Here is a 14963-nt window from a genome sequence, read left to right as displayed (position 1 = left end):
TTTATTATAAAATACGCTTTGTGTGAGATGACTTTGCCCAACTGTAGGCTCATGTAAGAGTTCTGAACACGGTTAAGGTAGATTAGGCTAAGCCATGATGTTTGGTATATTAGGTGCATTAAATACATTTTTAACTTCTGATATTTTCAATTTACAATGAGTTTATTGTTCCTCCCACAGCAGTGTAGGATCAAGAAACTGAATTTCCAACCAGGTCATTCCCTCTATGGTTGTAGTAAATTTTAAGTCAAGAAACTAGCTATTTCTTAATATTTAATAGACAGGAAGTGCTGTATATCTATTCTAGTAGTCCAGGTGTAAATACTTAAATGTAGAAAAGTTACAGAGAAAGAATCAGCATCTAGTTGATTATTTAATGTTTATTTACTTTTGAGAGAGAGAAAGACAGAGAACTAGGAAAAGAAGGGCAGAGAGAGGGAGACCCAGAATGTGAAACAGACTCCAGCCTCTGAGCTGTCAGCACAGAGCCCTATGAGGGGTACCGACTCACAGATCATGAGATCATGACCTGAGCTGAAGTTGGATGTTTAACTAACTGAGCCATCCAGTGCCCCCAATTGATTATTAATATGACAAGTTTTATAGAAAGGGTAGAGAAATGAGAAAGTAATAAAGATGATGCAAGAAATGCAGCGACATAAGCAAAGGACCATGTGCCTAGTGAAGAAAAATGAAATCTAATTTGTCTAGATTTTATATTTTTGCCCTCTATTTTAAAAGTCATTATTATTTGGGGTGCCTAAGTGGCTCAGTCTGTTAAGCATCAGACTCTTTATTTCAGCTCACATCAGGACACCAGGGTCATGAGATGGAGCCTGGTGTCAAGCCTTGTATTGGGTTCCATGCTGAACATGGAGCCTGCTTAGGATTGTTTCTCTCTCTCTCCTTCCCTCCCTCTGTGTCTCTCTGTGTCTCTCTGTCTCTCTGTCTCTCTCTTTCTCTCCTTTTGCCCCTCCTCTGCTTGTGCTCATACATGTGCACACATACTCTCTCAAAATAAACAATATTAAAAACTCATTATGATTGTATGTTATGACTACATTTCTTCCTAAAGGATATGATGGTTGGAAAAGACCAAACTTTAAGTACATTCTATTAATGAACAAGTTTTTATTAAGCAGTACATGAAAGGTTTCTAACTAGTATTGTGAGAGAAACAGGATGAGCCTGTCCCAGGGGCCTTACGATTCAGGTAAAGAATAGAAGTAATGATAACTAATAAGGAAACACGAAACAGTGATTTATAAATAGGTGTCTTAGTATAAAAATGCAATAAAAGATCCAAAGGAAGAGAATTTAACTGAGAAGTTCAGAAAGACCATAGGGTATGTACACATTTTTTTGAACTGCACTTCAGTTAAGATGGGAGCAGAAAAAGATGCATATCAGGGGGTGGGGGTGTCTTTTTAAAAGATGGCAGAGTTGGGGGGTGCCTGGGTGGTTCAGTTGGTTGAGCATCCTGACTTCAGCTCAGGTCATGATGTCATGATTCATTGGTTTGAGTCCCAGGTTGGGCTCTGTGCTGACATCTTGGAACCTGCTTTGGATTCTGTGTCTCCCTCTCTCTCTCTCTCTCCCCTTCCTTTCTTGTGCTCTGTCTCTGTCTCTCAAAAATAAATAAACATCAAAAAAACATGGCAGAGTTGGATATTACAAAGAGTTCAAAATCATGATGAAAGTAATTGGGAATATGGAATTTGAAGAATAAGGAAAATAATTTTGTGTAGACTGCATGGGGTCTCAAATAAGAAACTAAAGAATTTTGAAATGATGTTTCAGAGGAGAGCTGGCTAGGATATTTTAGCATGGACATGGCATGATGAAGACAGGTCTGATGGCAGCTACAGAATGACTGGAATAAAGGAGAGCTGCAGTTCTCCATAGTAGATGGTACATACATTACCTTAGCCAAAATGAGCACTCAAGCAATATTTGTTAAATCAATGATAAATAAGGATATAAAGCAAATATTATGCCAATAGGATTGGAAAGGAAAGGTCATTTTGTGAAAGGAAAATTAAAGAATAATCTAAAGCTCTTGATGTCATTTAATCTGGAGTAATGAGAAACAGTAAAAAGTAAATGACGACATGACTTCTGAGTCTGGATTATGGGAGAATGATGGTGGCTTGCATTAAAAATAACATCAGAAGAGAAAATTCATATGAGGCAGTGCAGCCAGTATAATGGAGTGTACTAGTAAACTAACTTTAATATGACATCGTGTGCCTTACTGATGAAAATCTCCATCAAGCAGTTATCAGAGAACAAGAGACGAGGCTAGAAGTCAGAGGTGTGAAGACATGTACAAAGAGGCCAAAAGCAACCAAGAGGGAAAAAAATACATTGGGAAAGTATGAGATGCTTTCTTTTTGAAGGGAGGTGAGTAATGCAGGAAAAATAGAAGTCAGCAGGTGACATAAATAAACAAATAAATAACAATGATCAAAGAGAATTAGAAAGCCATGATAGATTATTTTAAGAGGTTCAGAGGGAGCAAAATTCAAGTGTACGGTCATTGTTGCTAACAAACATTGCAGGTAAAAGGACAGGAAAAAAATAAGAAAAGTTAGATTTTATTAGTTACAATACTATTGATAATTTATTTCAAATACATTTTTTTCTGTTGTTTAGCTTAGAGATTTGTCAGGAATCTATACATCGATACTAATTGAAGCAATGTTTCTAATTAGTACACTAGAAGATTGCAGAATAAAATTTGCACAACAGATAGAAAATGAAATGGAAAACAACCAAGAAGTGACTGAAGTATGATATTCTAATTACCTACACTGAGGGGCTGTCAAAGTAGCAAAGATAATCTAAAGTGTTAGAAAAAAGCAGAGAAATATAGAAGCATTTAAAAAAAAGAAAGATGTATTGAATTGTAACAAAAGAGCATTATTAATGACATTAATAGGTATGGTTTCATTGGGGTGTTGAAATATTTTTTTAAATATGTTTTAAAAATAATTTGTCAGTGGAAACAGAAACAAGTTGTGGCAGAATATAATTAACTCCATGTGAATAGACAGACTTTATCACTAAATATACACCTAAATGACACTGTTTCTCCTTTGTATATATTTGAGAATCTTTGTTACTGAAAAATTGCCTTTAGAATTACTTTTAGAAATTGTCTATATTTATTAACATCTATTGAATTCATATTGGGTTCCAAGGAGATAATAAATCCTGGGGAAATAAATACGTGCAAAACAAAGCCTTGAGTGGTGAAATACAGGTAGTTATAGCACTTTTAATTGAAAAAGTATTCATTTATGAAGTGTCTCTAGCTGAGTCCTGTCCTAGGTGCTTGAAACATAATGCTGAGAGCAGGACAGACATAATCCCTTCCCCCTAGGTACTTACTGGCAAAGGGATGAGTCTGGCAGAAAATCAATCCATTATTGAAATAAAAGGAAAGATGAGACTGTATTATGAATATAATGATATAAACAGACCTCACAAAAAGGGATTTCTCCTCTTCCAGAGGTGAGGAAAGGCTTACCTGTGGAAGTGAGGAGTATTGGTACCTAAGAATGAGATGAAATTGATTAAGCATAGAGAGATAAAGAGCCAACTATGTGAAAAGGTTCTGTGATAGAAGGAAGGATGTGTACAGGGCACTAAGAGAATGATATGAGACTGGAGAGGAAAGGAGAATGCAGACCATATAGGGTTGACCATCATGTTGATAGCTATTGTGTTAACTTTAAGAATGATAGTTAAGCCATTGATGTGATTTAAACAGAGAAATGACATGATCAGATTTTCATATTTAAAAAAATTATGGAGGCACCTGGCTCTATTAGCAGGGGAGCCCAGCATCAGAAATTCTGCAGCTCAATACTCTGATTTGAGCAAGGAAATGATGTGATAAGATTTTCATATTTAAAAAAATCCTGGGGGTGCTTGTCTGGCTCAGTCAATAGAGCATCCAATTCTTGATCTCAGGGTCATGAGTTCAAGCCCCACGTTGGGCATTCAGCCTATTTAAAAAACAAACAAACAAATAATTCCTGGTTATAGATAATTATGCTTGCTTGTGTTCTTAAACTATACTAAGCATAATTAGGAATTTCTTAGCAGAATGTAGGGTTTATAACATTACATTTAAAAATAAATAAGAAGAATGGCCAAGATTGAACATGTTTCAAAGTCAATAAAAGGATCTGAGAAGGAGATACTGAATATATGATTAAGAAGTAACTGAAAGTCTATGATTCTTGTTTTTTTTTTTAATTTTTTTTAACGTTTATTTATTTTTGAGACAGAGAGAGACAGAGCATGAACGGGGGAGGGTCAGAGAGAGAGGGAGACACAGAATCTGAAACAGGCTCCAGGCTCTGAGCTGTCAGCACAGAGCCCGATGCGGGGCTAGAACTCATGGACCGCGAGATCATGACCTGAGCCGAAGTCGGCTGCTCAACCGACTGAGCCACCCAGGCGCCCCTGATTCTTGTTTTTAAAGAAGGAAGAGTAAATTCAGAGGAATAGAGCTGAAGTTCAGTTTAGAATATGTTAAGTTTTAGGTGTCTATGAGACATCAAAATGGACATATTAAAGTAAAATATTGGTCTCTGTGTATGAAACTTAAGGGAGAATTCTGGAATAGAGATATAGAATTGAGGAGAGGAGCAGGAAGATAGGGCTTGTAGTGGCAAGGAGTAGTGGGTCACCAGGGGAATTTTGTAACTCAAAATCAACTGTGAAACAGAGTTCCAGGGAATCTAAATAGTTAAGTGTTGAGAAGAGAAAGAAAAGTGGAAAAAGCTAAGGAATAGCAGTCACAGAGGTAAAAGGAGTAAAATATGTCATGTTATTCAAAAATTATCTGAGGAGGGGCCAAGTTGACAGAGCAGCATGGAAGTTCTCTGCTTCTGTCATTCCTGAAATGCAGCCAGATCAGCACCAAATCTTTTTGCACACATAGAAAATTGATCCAAGGACAAACACAACAATTTGCATAACATGAGCCACAGAACTCGGCAGGTATGTGGTGTGAAGAAGTGAACTGGGGGGGAGAGAAGCCGCAGAGGGTAGGAAGCTGTATTTGCAGAGAGAGGAGAGAGATTGTGGGAGGGAGGAGTACAGGAAAAGCCCTCCCCCTGAAAGTAGCTAGAGAGAAAGACAAAGAATGGAAATGCCTATAAGTGACTGAATAAAAGGGAGAGAGGAGAAATGAGAGGATTTCAATGCCATTAAGACTCTATTAGGAGGGGAGCCCAACATCAGAAATTCTGCAGCTCAATACCTGGTAGTGCTCTAGTGGGAAGGGAGAATCCCCAGGAGCAGGCAGCAAGGTCTGCAAGGTCTGCAAGGTCTGTGGGCCACATGGGGAGAAGCAGTTCCCATGCTAGGAGGGCATTGGATAGAGGCCATATGGCCTCCCCACAGGCAAAGATCCTAGTGGACCCCAGAGAAAATGATTGCTGGCACTGGAACAAAGAGGCCAGTGTGCAGTGCAACCTCACACCAGTTGTATGTTGTAATTTGCCGTAATCTCTGAATCTCTGTCGCTATGTGATCACACAAACTTATTCTGGGCCAAGTTGGTACCCAACACAGTCTCTGAGCCTCTGCAGCAGCAAAATTGCAAGTACGTTACTGGGGACAAGACAGTGCCCAGCCATTGCTCAGCAAGACTCTCCCGAGAGAGTCTGAGCAGATACAAGCCACAGGGCCCTCAGAAGTGAGGGGTTTGGAAACACAGCCCCATCTGAGATAAAATTTGGGAGGGAGGTGCTGCCTGGCAGGCTGACAGGTTGGATGCGAACACTAGAGGAGAGGATTGGACAGAAGCTATAGACAAAGGAGGGGCGCTCGATTGCCAGTTGGTGAGAGCACAGAGTTCTGGTGGGAGAGACTGAAAAGTTGGGTGATGCCATTGTTACCTTTCCTGTGCATCCGCATACACACTCACAGGTGCCACACCAATCCACCCCAGTAAGATAAGCAGTGCCACCTGGTGGAGAACAGAGCCATTACACCAGCCCTGTCCAACTGTGCAAACCAAGCTCTAGAGGACCACCACAAGTCTCTCTGTCTGCTTAATTTACTGACTATAAAGTGCTTCATAGTTTACTTCTAGGAGAAACTGGATGTAATTTCATTTGGATTTCATTCTGTTCACTGCTCCATATATTCGGGTTTTTTTTCTTTTCTTATTCTTGGATACAGAAAGATTTTTTTTCCCATTTTTATAAAAAATATCTTTTAATTTTTATGCTATATTTTTTATTACTTTTTTGTAAATTTTCTTACTCTATTTTACTTTCATTTTATATTATTGTATACTTTTTAAATTTTTCAAACATTTTCTTACATTGTTTTCCTTTTTAAAAATTTTCTTTTCTTTCCCTTTTTCTTTATTCTATCAAGTTTCTTTCATTTATTTGATTTTTGTGTCGTTTTGATTTTTTTAATTTTTAATTTTTATTTTATTAATTCTTATTTTTCATCTAAAATGATGACATGAAGGAATTCACCCCAAATGAACAGGAAGAAATGACAGCCAAGGACTTAATCACCACATATGTGTAGGCAGATGTCTGAACAAGAATTTAGAATCACGATAATAAGAACTAGCTGATGTTGAAAAAAGGATAGAATCCCTTCTGCAGAAATAAAAGAAGTAAAATCTAGTCAGGATGAAATTAAAAATGCTATAACTGAGACTCAGCCTTGAATGGATACCATGGTGTCAAGGATGGATAAAGCAGAGCAATGAATCAGTGATATGGAAGACAAACTTGTGGAGAATAATGAAGCAGAAAAAAAGAGGGAAATTAAGGCAAAAGAACACAATATAAGAATTAGAGAACTCAGTGACTCATTAAAAAGGAATAACATCCAAATTATAGGAGTCTCAGAAGATCAAGAGAGAAAAAGGGGTAGAAGGTTTGTGTGGAAAATCATAGTGGAAAACTTTCCTAACCTAGGGAAAGACACAGACATCAAAATCCAGGAAGCACAGAGAACTTCCATTAGATTCAACAAAAAAGCGACCATCAACAATGGTAGACAAACTCACAAAATACACAGACAAGGAGAGAATTATGAAAGCAGCAAGGGAAAAAAAAGTCCTTAACCTATAAGGGAGGATGGGTTCACACAAACCTATCCACAGAAATTTGGCAGGCAAGAAAGGAGTGGCAGGATATATTCAATGTGCTGAATCAGAAAAACCATGCAGCCAAGAATTCTTTATCCAGCAAGGCTGTCATTCAAAATAGAAGGAGAGGTGAAGAGTTTCCCAGACAAAAACTAATGGAGTTTGTGACCATCAAGTCATCCCTGTAAGAAATTTTAAGGGAGACTCTCTGAGGGCAGAAAAGACAAAACAAAACAAAAAAGATCAAAAGCAACGAAGACTAGAAAGGACCAGTGAACACCACCAGACACTACAACTCTGCAGGCAACACAATGGCAATAAGTTTATATCTTTCAGTACTTACTCTAAACGTCAATGGATTAAATGCTCCAATCAAAAGACATAGGGTACCAGAATGGATAAGAAAACAAGATCCATCTATCTGCTGTTTACAAGAGACCCACTTTAGACCTAAAGACACCTTCAAATTGAAGGTAAGGGGATGGAGAACCATCTATCATGCTAATGGTCAACAAAAGAAAGACGGAGTGGCCATCCTTATATCAGACAATCTAGACTTTAAAATAAAGACTGCGTCAAGAGATGAAGAAGAGCATTATATCATAATTAAGGGGTCCGTCCACCAAGATCTAACTATTGTAAAAATTTATGCTCCCAACACAGAGAACCCAAATGTATAAATCAATTAGTCACAAAAATAAAGAAACTCGTTGACAATAATACCATAATAGTAGGTGAATTCAACACCCCACTTACGGCAATGGACAGATAAATAGAAAATCAACAGGTAACAATGGCTTTGAATGACACACTGGACCAGATGGACATAACAGATATATTCAGAATATTTCATCCTAAAACATCAGAATACATATTCTTCTCGAGTGCACGTGGAACATTCTCCGGAATAGATCACATACTGGGACGCAAATCAGCCCTCAACTAGTACAAAAAAGATCAAGATCATACTGTTCATATATTCACACCACAACGCTATGAAACTCGAAATCAACCACAAGAAAAAATTTGGAAAAACAACAGATACTTGGAGACTAAAGAACATCCTATTAAAAAGTGAATGTGTTCACCAAGAAATTAAAGAGGAAATTAAAAAGTACATGGAAGCCAATGGAAATGATAGCACCACAGACTAAAACCTCTGGGATGCAACAAAGGTTGTCATAAGAGGGAAGTATATAATATGCAGGCCTTCCTAAAGAAGGAAGAAATGTCTCAGCTATACAACCTAACCTTGCACCTTGAAGAAATGGGAAAAGAGCAGCAAATAAAATCCAAAACGAGCAGAAGATGGTAAATGATAAATATGAGAGCAGAAATCAATACTATCAAATTCAACAAAACAGCACAGGTCATTGAAACCAGGAGCTGGTTCTTTGACAGAATTAACAAAATTGATAATCCCCTAGCTAGTTTGATCAAAAAGAAAAAGGAAAGGACACAAATAAATGAAATCAAGAAGGGAAGAGGAGAGATCACAACCAACACTGCAGAAATACAAACAATAATAAGAGAATATTATTAGCAATTATATGCCAATAAATTGGGAAATCTGGAAGAAATGGACAAATTCCTAGAAACATGTACACTACCAAAACTGAAAGAGGAAGAAATAGAAAATTTGAACAAGACCTATTACCAGGAAAGAAATGGAATTAGTAATCAAAAATCTCCCAAAAAACAAGAGTCTGGGGCCAGATGGCTTTCCAGGGGAATTCTACAAAACATTTAAAGAAGAGTTAACACCTATTCTCTTGAAGCTGTTCAAAAAAAATAGAAATGGAAGGAAAACTTCCAATCTCATTCTATGAGGCCAGCATTACCTTGATTCCAAAACCAGACAAAGACCCTACTAAAAAGGAGTACTATAGACCAATTTCCCTGATGAACATGGACACAAAAATTCTTAACAAGATCCTAGCCAACTGGATCCAACAATACGTTACAAGAATTATTCACCATGATCAAGTGGGATTTATACCTGGGATGCAGGGCTGGTTCAATATCCACAAGTCAGTCAGTGTGATACATCACATTCATAAATGAAAGAACAAGACTCACATGGTCCTCTCAATAGGTGTAGAGAAAGCATTTGACAAAATACAGCATCCTTTCTTGATAAACACACTCAAAATTGGGATAGAAGGATCATACCTCAAGATCATAAAAACCATATATTAAAGACCCACTGCTAATATCGTTCTCAATGGGGAAAAACTGAAAGCTTTCCCCCTAAGGTCAGGAACATGACAGGGATGTCCACTCTTGTCACTGTTATTCAACATAATATTGGAAGTCCTAGCCTCAGCAATCAGACAACACAAAAGAATAAAAGGGATCCACATCAGCAAGAAGGAAGTCAAACTTTCACTCTTCACAAACAACATGATACTCTATATGGAAAACCCAGAAGATTCCACCAAAAAACCGCTAGAACTGATCCGTGAATTCAGCAGTCACAGGATATAAAATCAATGCACAGAAATCGGTTGCATTTCTATACACCAATAATGAGGCAACAGAAAGAGAAATCAAGGAATCAGCCCCATTTACAATTGCACCAAAACCATAAAATACCTAGGAGGTATAACCAAAGAGGTGAAAAATCTATATGCTGAAAAGTATAGAAAGCTTATGAAAAAACTGAAGAGGACACAAAAAAATTGGCAAAATTTTCCATGCTCATGGATTGGAAGAACAAATATTATTAAAATGTTGATATTATCCAAAGCAATCTACATATTTAATACAATACCTATCAAAATAACACCAGCATTCTTTACAGAGCTAGGACAAACAACCCTAAAATTTATATGGAACCAGAAAAGACCCTGAATAGCCAAGGCAATCCAGAAAAAGAAAACCAATGCTGGAGGCACCATAATCCTGGACAGTATGGTACTGGCACAAAAATTGACACTTAGATCAATGGAACAGAATAGAGAACCCAGAAGTGGACCCAGAAACATATGGTTAACTAATCTTTGACAGAGCACGAAAGAATATCCAATGGAATAAAGACAGTGTCTTCAGCAAATGGTGTTTGGAAACCTGGACAACAATATGCAGTAGAATGAACCTGGTCCACTTCCTTACATCATATGCAAAAATAAATTCAAAATGGATGAAGGACCTAAATGTAAGATAGGAAGCCATCAAAATCCTAGAGGAGAAAGTAGACAAAAACCTCTTTGATCATGGCTGCAGCTACTTCTTACTCAACATGTCTCCAGAGGCAAAGGAAACAAAAGCAAAAATGAACTATTGGGACCTCATCAAGATAAAAAGCTACTGCTCAGCAAAGGAAATAATCAGCAAAACTAAAAGACAACCAATGGAATGGGAGAAGATATTTGCAAATGACATATCAGATAAAGGGTTAGTATCCAAAATCTATAAAGAACTTAATCAAACTCAACACCCAAAAAAACAAATAATCCAGTGAAGAAATGGGCAGATGACATGAATAGACAGTTTTCCAAAAAAGACATCTATATTGCCAACAGACACATGAAAAAATGCTCAACATCATTCATCTTCAAGGAAATATAAATCAAAACCACAATGAGATACCATCTCACACCAGTCAGAATGGCTAAAATTAGTAATTCTGGCAATGACACATATTGGTTAGGATATGGAGAAAGAGAAACACTTTTGCACTCCTGGTGGAAATGCAAACTTATGCAACCACTCTGGAAAACAGTATGAAGGGTCCTCAAATAATAAAAAATAGAACTACCCTACAATTCAGCAATTGCACTACTAGGTATTTATCCAAATATACAGGTGTGCTGTTTCGAAGGGGCATATGTGCCCCAGTGTTTACAGCAGCACTATTGATAATAGCTGAAGTATGGAAAGAGCCCAAATGTTCAACAACAGATGAATGGATAAAAAAGATGTGACATATGTGTATATATACACAGACACACACACACACACTCGCACGCGCACATGCGTGCATACATACACACACAATGGTGTATTACTCGGGAATCAAAAAGAATGAAATCTTGCCATTTCCAACAACAAGGATGTAATTAGAGCGTATTATGGTAAGCACAATTAGAGAAAGGCAAATATCATGACTTTACTCATATGTAGAATTTAAGATACAAAACAGATGAACATAAGGGAAGGAAAACAATATGAAAACAGGAAGGGGGACAAAACATAACAGATTCTTAGATATGGGAACAAACTGAGGGTTGATGAGGGTTTTGGGTGGGGGGATTGCTAAATAGGCAAGGGACATTAAGGAAGACACTTGTTGGGAGGAGCACTGGGTATTATATGTCAGGGATGAGTCACTGGATTCTACTCCTGAAATCATTATTGCACTATATGCTGACTCACTTGGATGTAAAGTAAAAAACTGAAAAAAAAAATCTTAGTCAACTGGTTCTAGAGTAACGTTTTCTTTCAACTATACTTTCTAGCTAAGCACACACTTTTCTAGGCATTGTGTTTAGTTAGTATAAGTGAGAACTCTGTAATACACTGAGAATATATTTTAAATATAAGTTCTAGAAACACACGCACTATGTATATTCATGTGGGATGAATTTGCAATTGTTTGTACAGAAAAATTACAGTGTCTTTCCTAAAGAAAAATTAAAGATAGGAGATTGTTTCTAAGCCCCCTGAGGAAAGTGGACTGATTTAAGACTGAATTTTGACAGTGAATGAGTGGAATTATAGCCACAGTGCCCCTGCATACTGAAGGAGAGATTCATTTGACACATTTGCAAAACTAGGTGTGAATGTCTATGTGTGAGCAAGCTTTTTTTTTTTTTGTTGCAAATGAGCAGGTAGTGCTTATATGTCTTCTCACTATGTATTCTGACCCTTTTGAAGAGTATATGAAAGTATTACAATTTTTAGGATTTGAGTGATGTTATACATTGTTACCTGTAGATATTATCTGGAAAAAACAACATTTTGAAAATTACTATACCAAATATGATTTCATTGGGATACTGTTTATCATTTCCATAATTCATTTACTTATGAGAAGAACTATTTGGAGAAGATGCATTAATGACCTTAAAGTAACAAAATCTCAAGAGACCTATTTTAAATTGCGCAGTAGGGGTTTTTTTTTTCTTTAATTTTTTATTGTTGTTGTTTGTTTGCTCTTTTACCCTTTGAATAATTTCATTGTTTTACATGGTCTTTCCTGGATTATCAAGAGTTTGTGCAGCTTGCCTGATTTTAGTGTATGATTTTGCAGATTTACCTGGAAGATCTAGGTCTTGAACTCCTGAATATAAGATAGCAAGAGCAGTAATTATTTAGAAACATTCATGAATGCTTCTTTAAGACAGTTCTATATCTGTCATCTATCATTGATACATATACACAAAATATTTATGTTTATAAATTTAATTGCCTGTTATTAGATTGATTTCAATAACTGTTCTACCAACAGTTTTTCGTTTATTAGCTCTTCTTCAGAATCCTTTTCTCTCAAAACATTTCATGTTGAAGTCTATATAGATTGCAGCATTTGTTAAATAAACTCCATTATTAAGTACACTGTTCTGATCTTTGCATAATAATTGGCATAACCACCACCAGAAATAGATTTCTCCCTTTATGAAGCTAATTTGCAAAGAAAATGTTGAGTTTTCATTGTAGACTGTTAGTTTTTATCTCCAGGCATATTGCGGTATTATTTTTAAATGCATGTGGTGTTTTTGTTGTTTGTTTGTTTTTGTTTTATTTAAAGACATTTTCCTTCAAAATAAGACAATCTGCTAGATTTTGATAATAATATGATTTAATACACTATAATGCCATGATTCATTCATTCATTCATTTTGGTTACTGTTGACTTTTTCTAATGACCTTTTCTATGTTTTCAGGGTGAAACCAAGATCTTAAAACTAAAGAATCTTCGACCTCAGGACTATGCTAATTATAGCTGCATTGCTTCAGTGAGGAATGTATGTAATATTCCTGATAAGATGGTGTCATTTAGACTTTCCAACAAAACAGGTATGGAGCTATCTCTCAGTGTCTTATGTCTTTTATCCATTGTTAATGTTTAAAAAGGCTCTAACTTTCTTGTAGACCACATTATTTCTTTAGTATAAGTAGGTACAAGGCATCTTTATTTTTCCCCCAGAAAAGTCTGTGATATCTGGAAAGCTTTTAGTAAATGCACACTTTACAATGCAATATATTCCCATGTTAGGTTTGTTTATATTGCATACAAAATTGTGCTTCCTTAAGATATTGTATTCATAAATGTCACAAGCATGCCCATGTCCTGTTCAAAACATTCTGAGAAATATTAGATTCTTCATATAAAAATTTATGGTCTAAATTGCTAAAAGTGTTTTGTAATTCCAAAGCTAAGTAACAGAATCCCTCTCTTACTCTGTTTCAAGTCAAGATAGTTAATTGGTAATTTCAGGTAGGTGTTTTCTGGAAAGCATTTTTGTAGAAAATGTCAAAACATTAGCAAGATTGCAACTTAAGTCAGCCTGTGTTTAGTACTATAGACCTCAGAATAACTGCAAACATATTAAAAGGGAATTGCTAAATGAAAGAGCAAAGAGAGAGCATGGGAATGGACTGTCTTTTCTATGATTGTGTCTAGTCACCCCAATCAAATAGAATTTGAACTGGTGTTGAGAAACTTGCAGTGGCAATTAATATAAATTGTTACTTTTAAATAATGCTATTAAAATATGGAGTTTTAAAAGGACTTTTCTCATTAACAGAAACCTGGAAAGGTGTGTGTTGGGTGTGCATGGGTATAGGTTTTGATTCTGCCACTTATTAGCACTTGGATTTTGTTGAGCAAATCACTTCACACTTCTTTGCCTCAGTTTCCTCATAAATTCTTAACGTTGTAGAGAAGAATTCATGAGTTAATATACATAAAGCACTTGGAACACTTTGTCAGTTTTTTTCAACAAAGAACTAGTCAGCATCCCATCCAGCTCATTTGGTAAGAAGATTAAACCTGGGACTTTATTGGAAGGTGGAAAAAACATGTGCTCAAACATTGACCCATCAACATATGTTCCATTGAGTTGTTAAAATTTTGAAAGTCATTTTAAAAATGTATTCATTCATTTATTTGTCAGAAGTGTATTGGGTTCCTATTATGGGTCAGCAATGATAGGCACAGGAATATTGGATAAGATGTAAATTGCCTTAAACTGGAGAAATGATTTCTTAAGCAGCAGGTAAAAGTCATTTGTGGAAGGTAGAAGAAGAAAGTGGGAGATGAAAATAAACTTTATCAAGAAGGATGAGAAAGACTTGAGGGAAACTACGTTGAATAAAAAAAATAGAAATATAAAATTTTAGGAGACCTAAGACTTATAGAAGTTAATAATCTCATTTCACTTAAAAAAGAAGAAATATGATATTGAGAAATAATTCTCAGAGATTAACATGTAAGAACTGGGTGTGATGATGCTATTGTTCTTGGCATGAAATACTTTGTGAATTATTATAACTGATTTTGTTTTTCTTAGTTTCTTTAATTTATTTTTAAAATACACATGATCCAGAGAGAAAAATTAGAAATAAAATGTAAGTAGGTTCTATGGGATGGGGAAACATTGCGACATAATATGGACAAAGTAGTAGGTATTATTACATATGTCACAGCTTTGCCCTTGACAATGTTTTATTACTTTTAAAAGTATTTCTTGTTTATTGTCTCAGTTTATCTTTATAACTACTGGGATGTAAGCAGTTAGATGTTTTGTTTTCTTTTTATCACGTCTTTATCATTTGACACATAACATACTATCCCATAGTGATTAAAGTATCCTCATTG

The 14963-nt window shown here is 36.0% G+C and overlaps 1 protein-coding gene across 1 annotated transcript in view; it reads left to right on the top strand.

The window, feature by feature from the left end:
- MDGA2 (MAM domain containing glycosylphosphatidylinositol anchor 2) overlaps positions 1-14963 on the top strand; it is an 855787-nt gene that overhangs the window by 545455 nt on the left and 295369 nt on the right. The window contains exon 5 of the mRNA XM_042943085.1: positions 13027-13159. Coding sequence (XP_042799019.1) covers positions 13027-13159 — 133 coding nt within the window. The remainder of the gene's footprint in view (positions 1-13026; positions 13160-14963) is intronic.

Source organism: Panthera leo, chromosome B3 (genome assembly GCF_018350215.1).
Source record: "Panthera leo isolate Ple1 chromosome B3, P.leo_Ple1_pat1.1, whole genome shotgun sequence".
Classification (NCBI taxonomy): domain Eukaryota; kingdom Metazoa; phylum Chordata; class Mammalia; order Carnivora; family Felidae; genus Panthera; species Panthera leo.
This window is presented reverse-complemented; position numbering and strand designations above follow the sequence as displayed.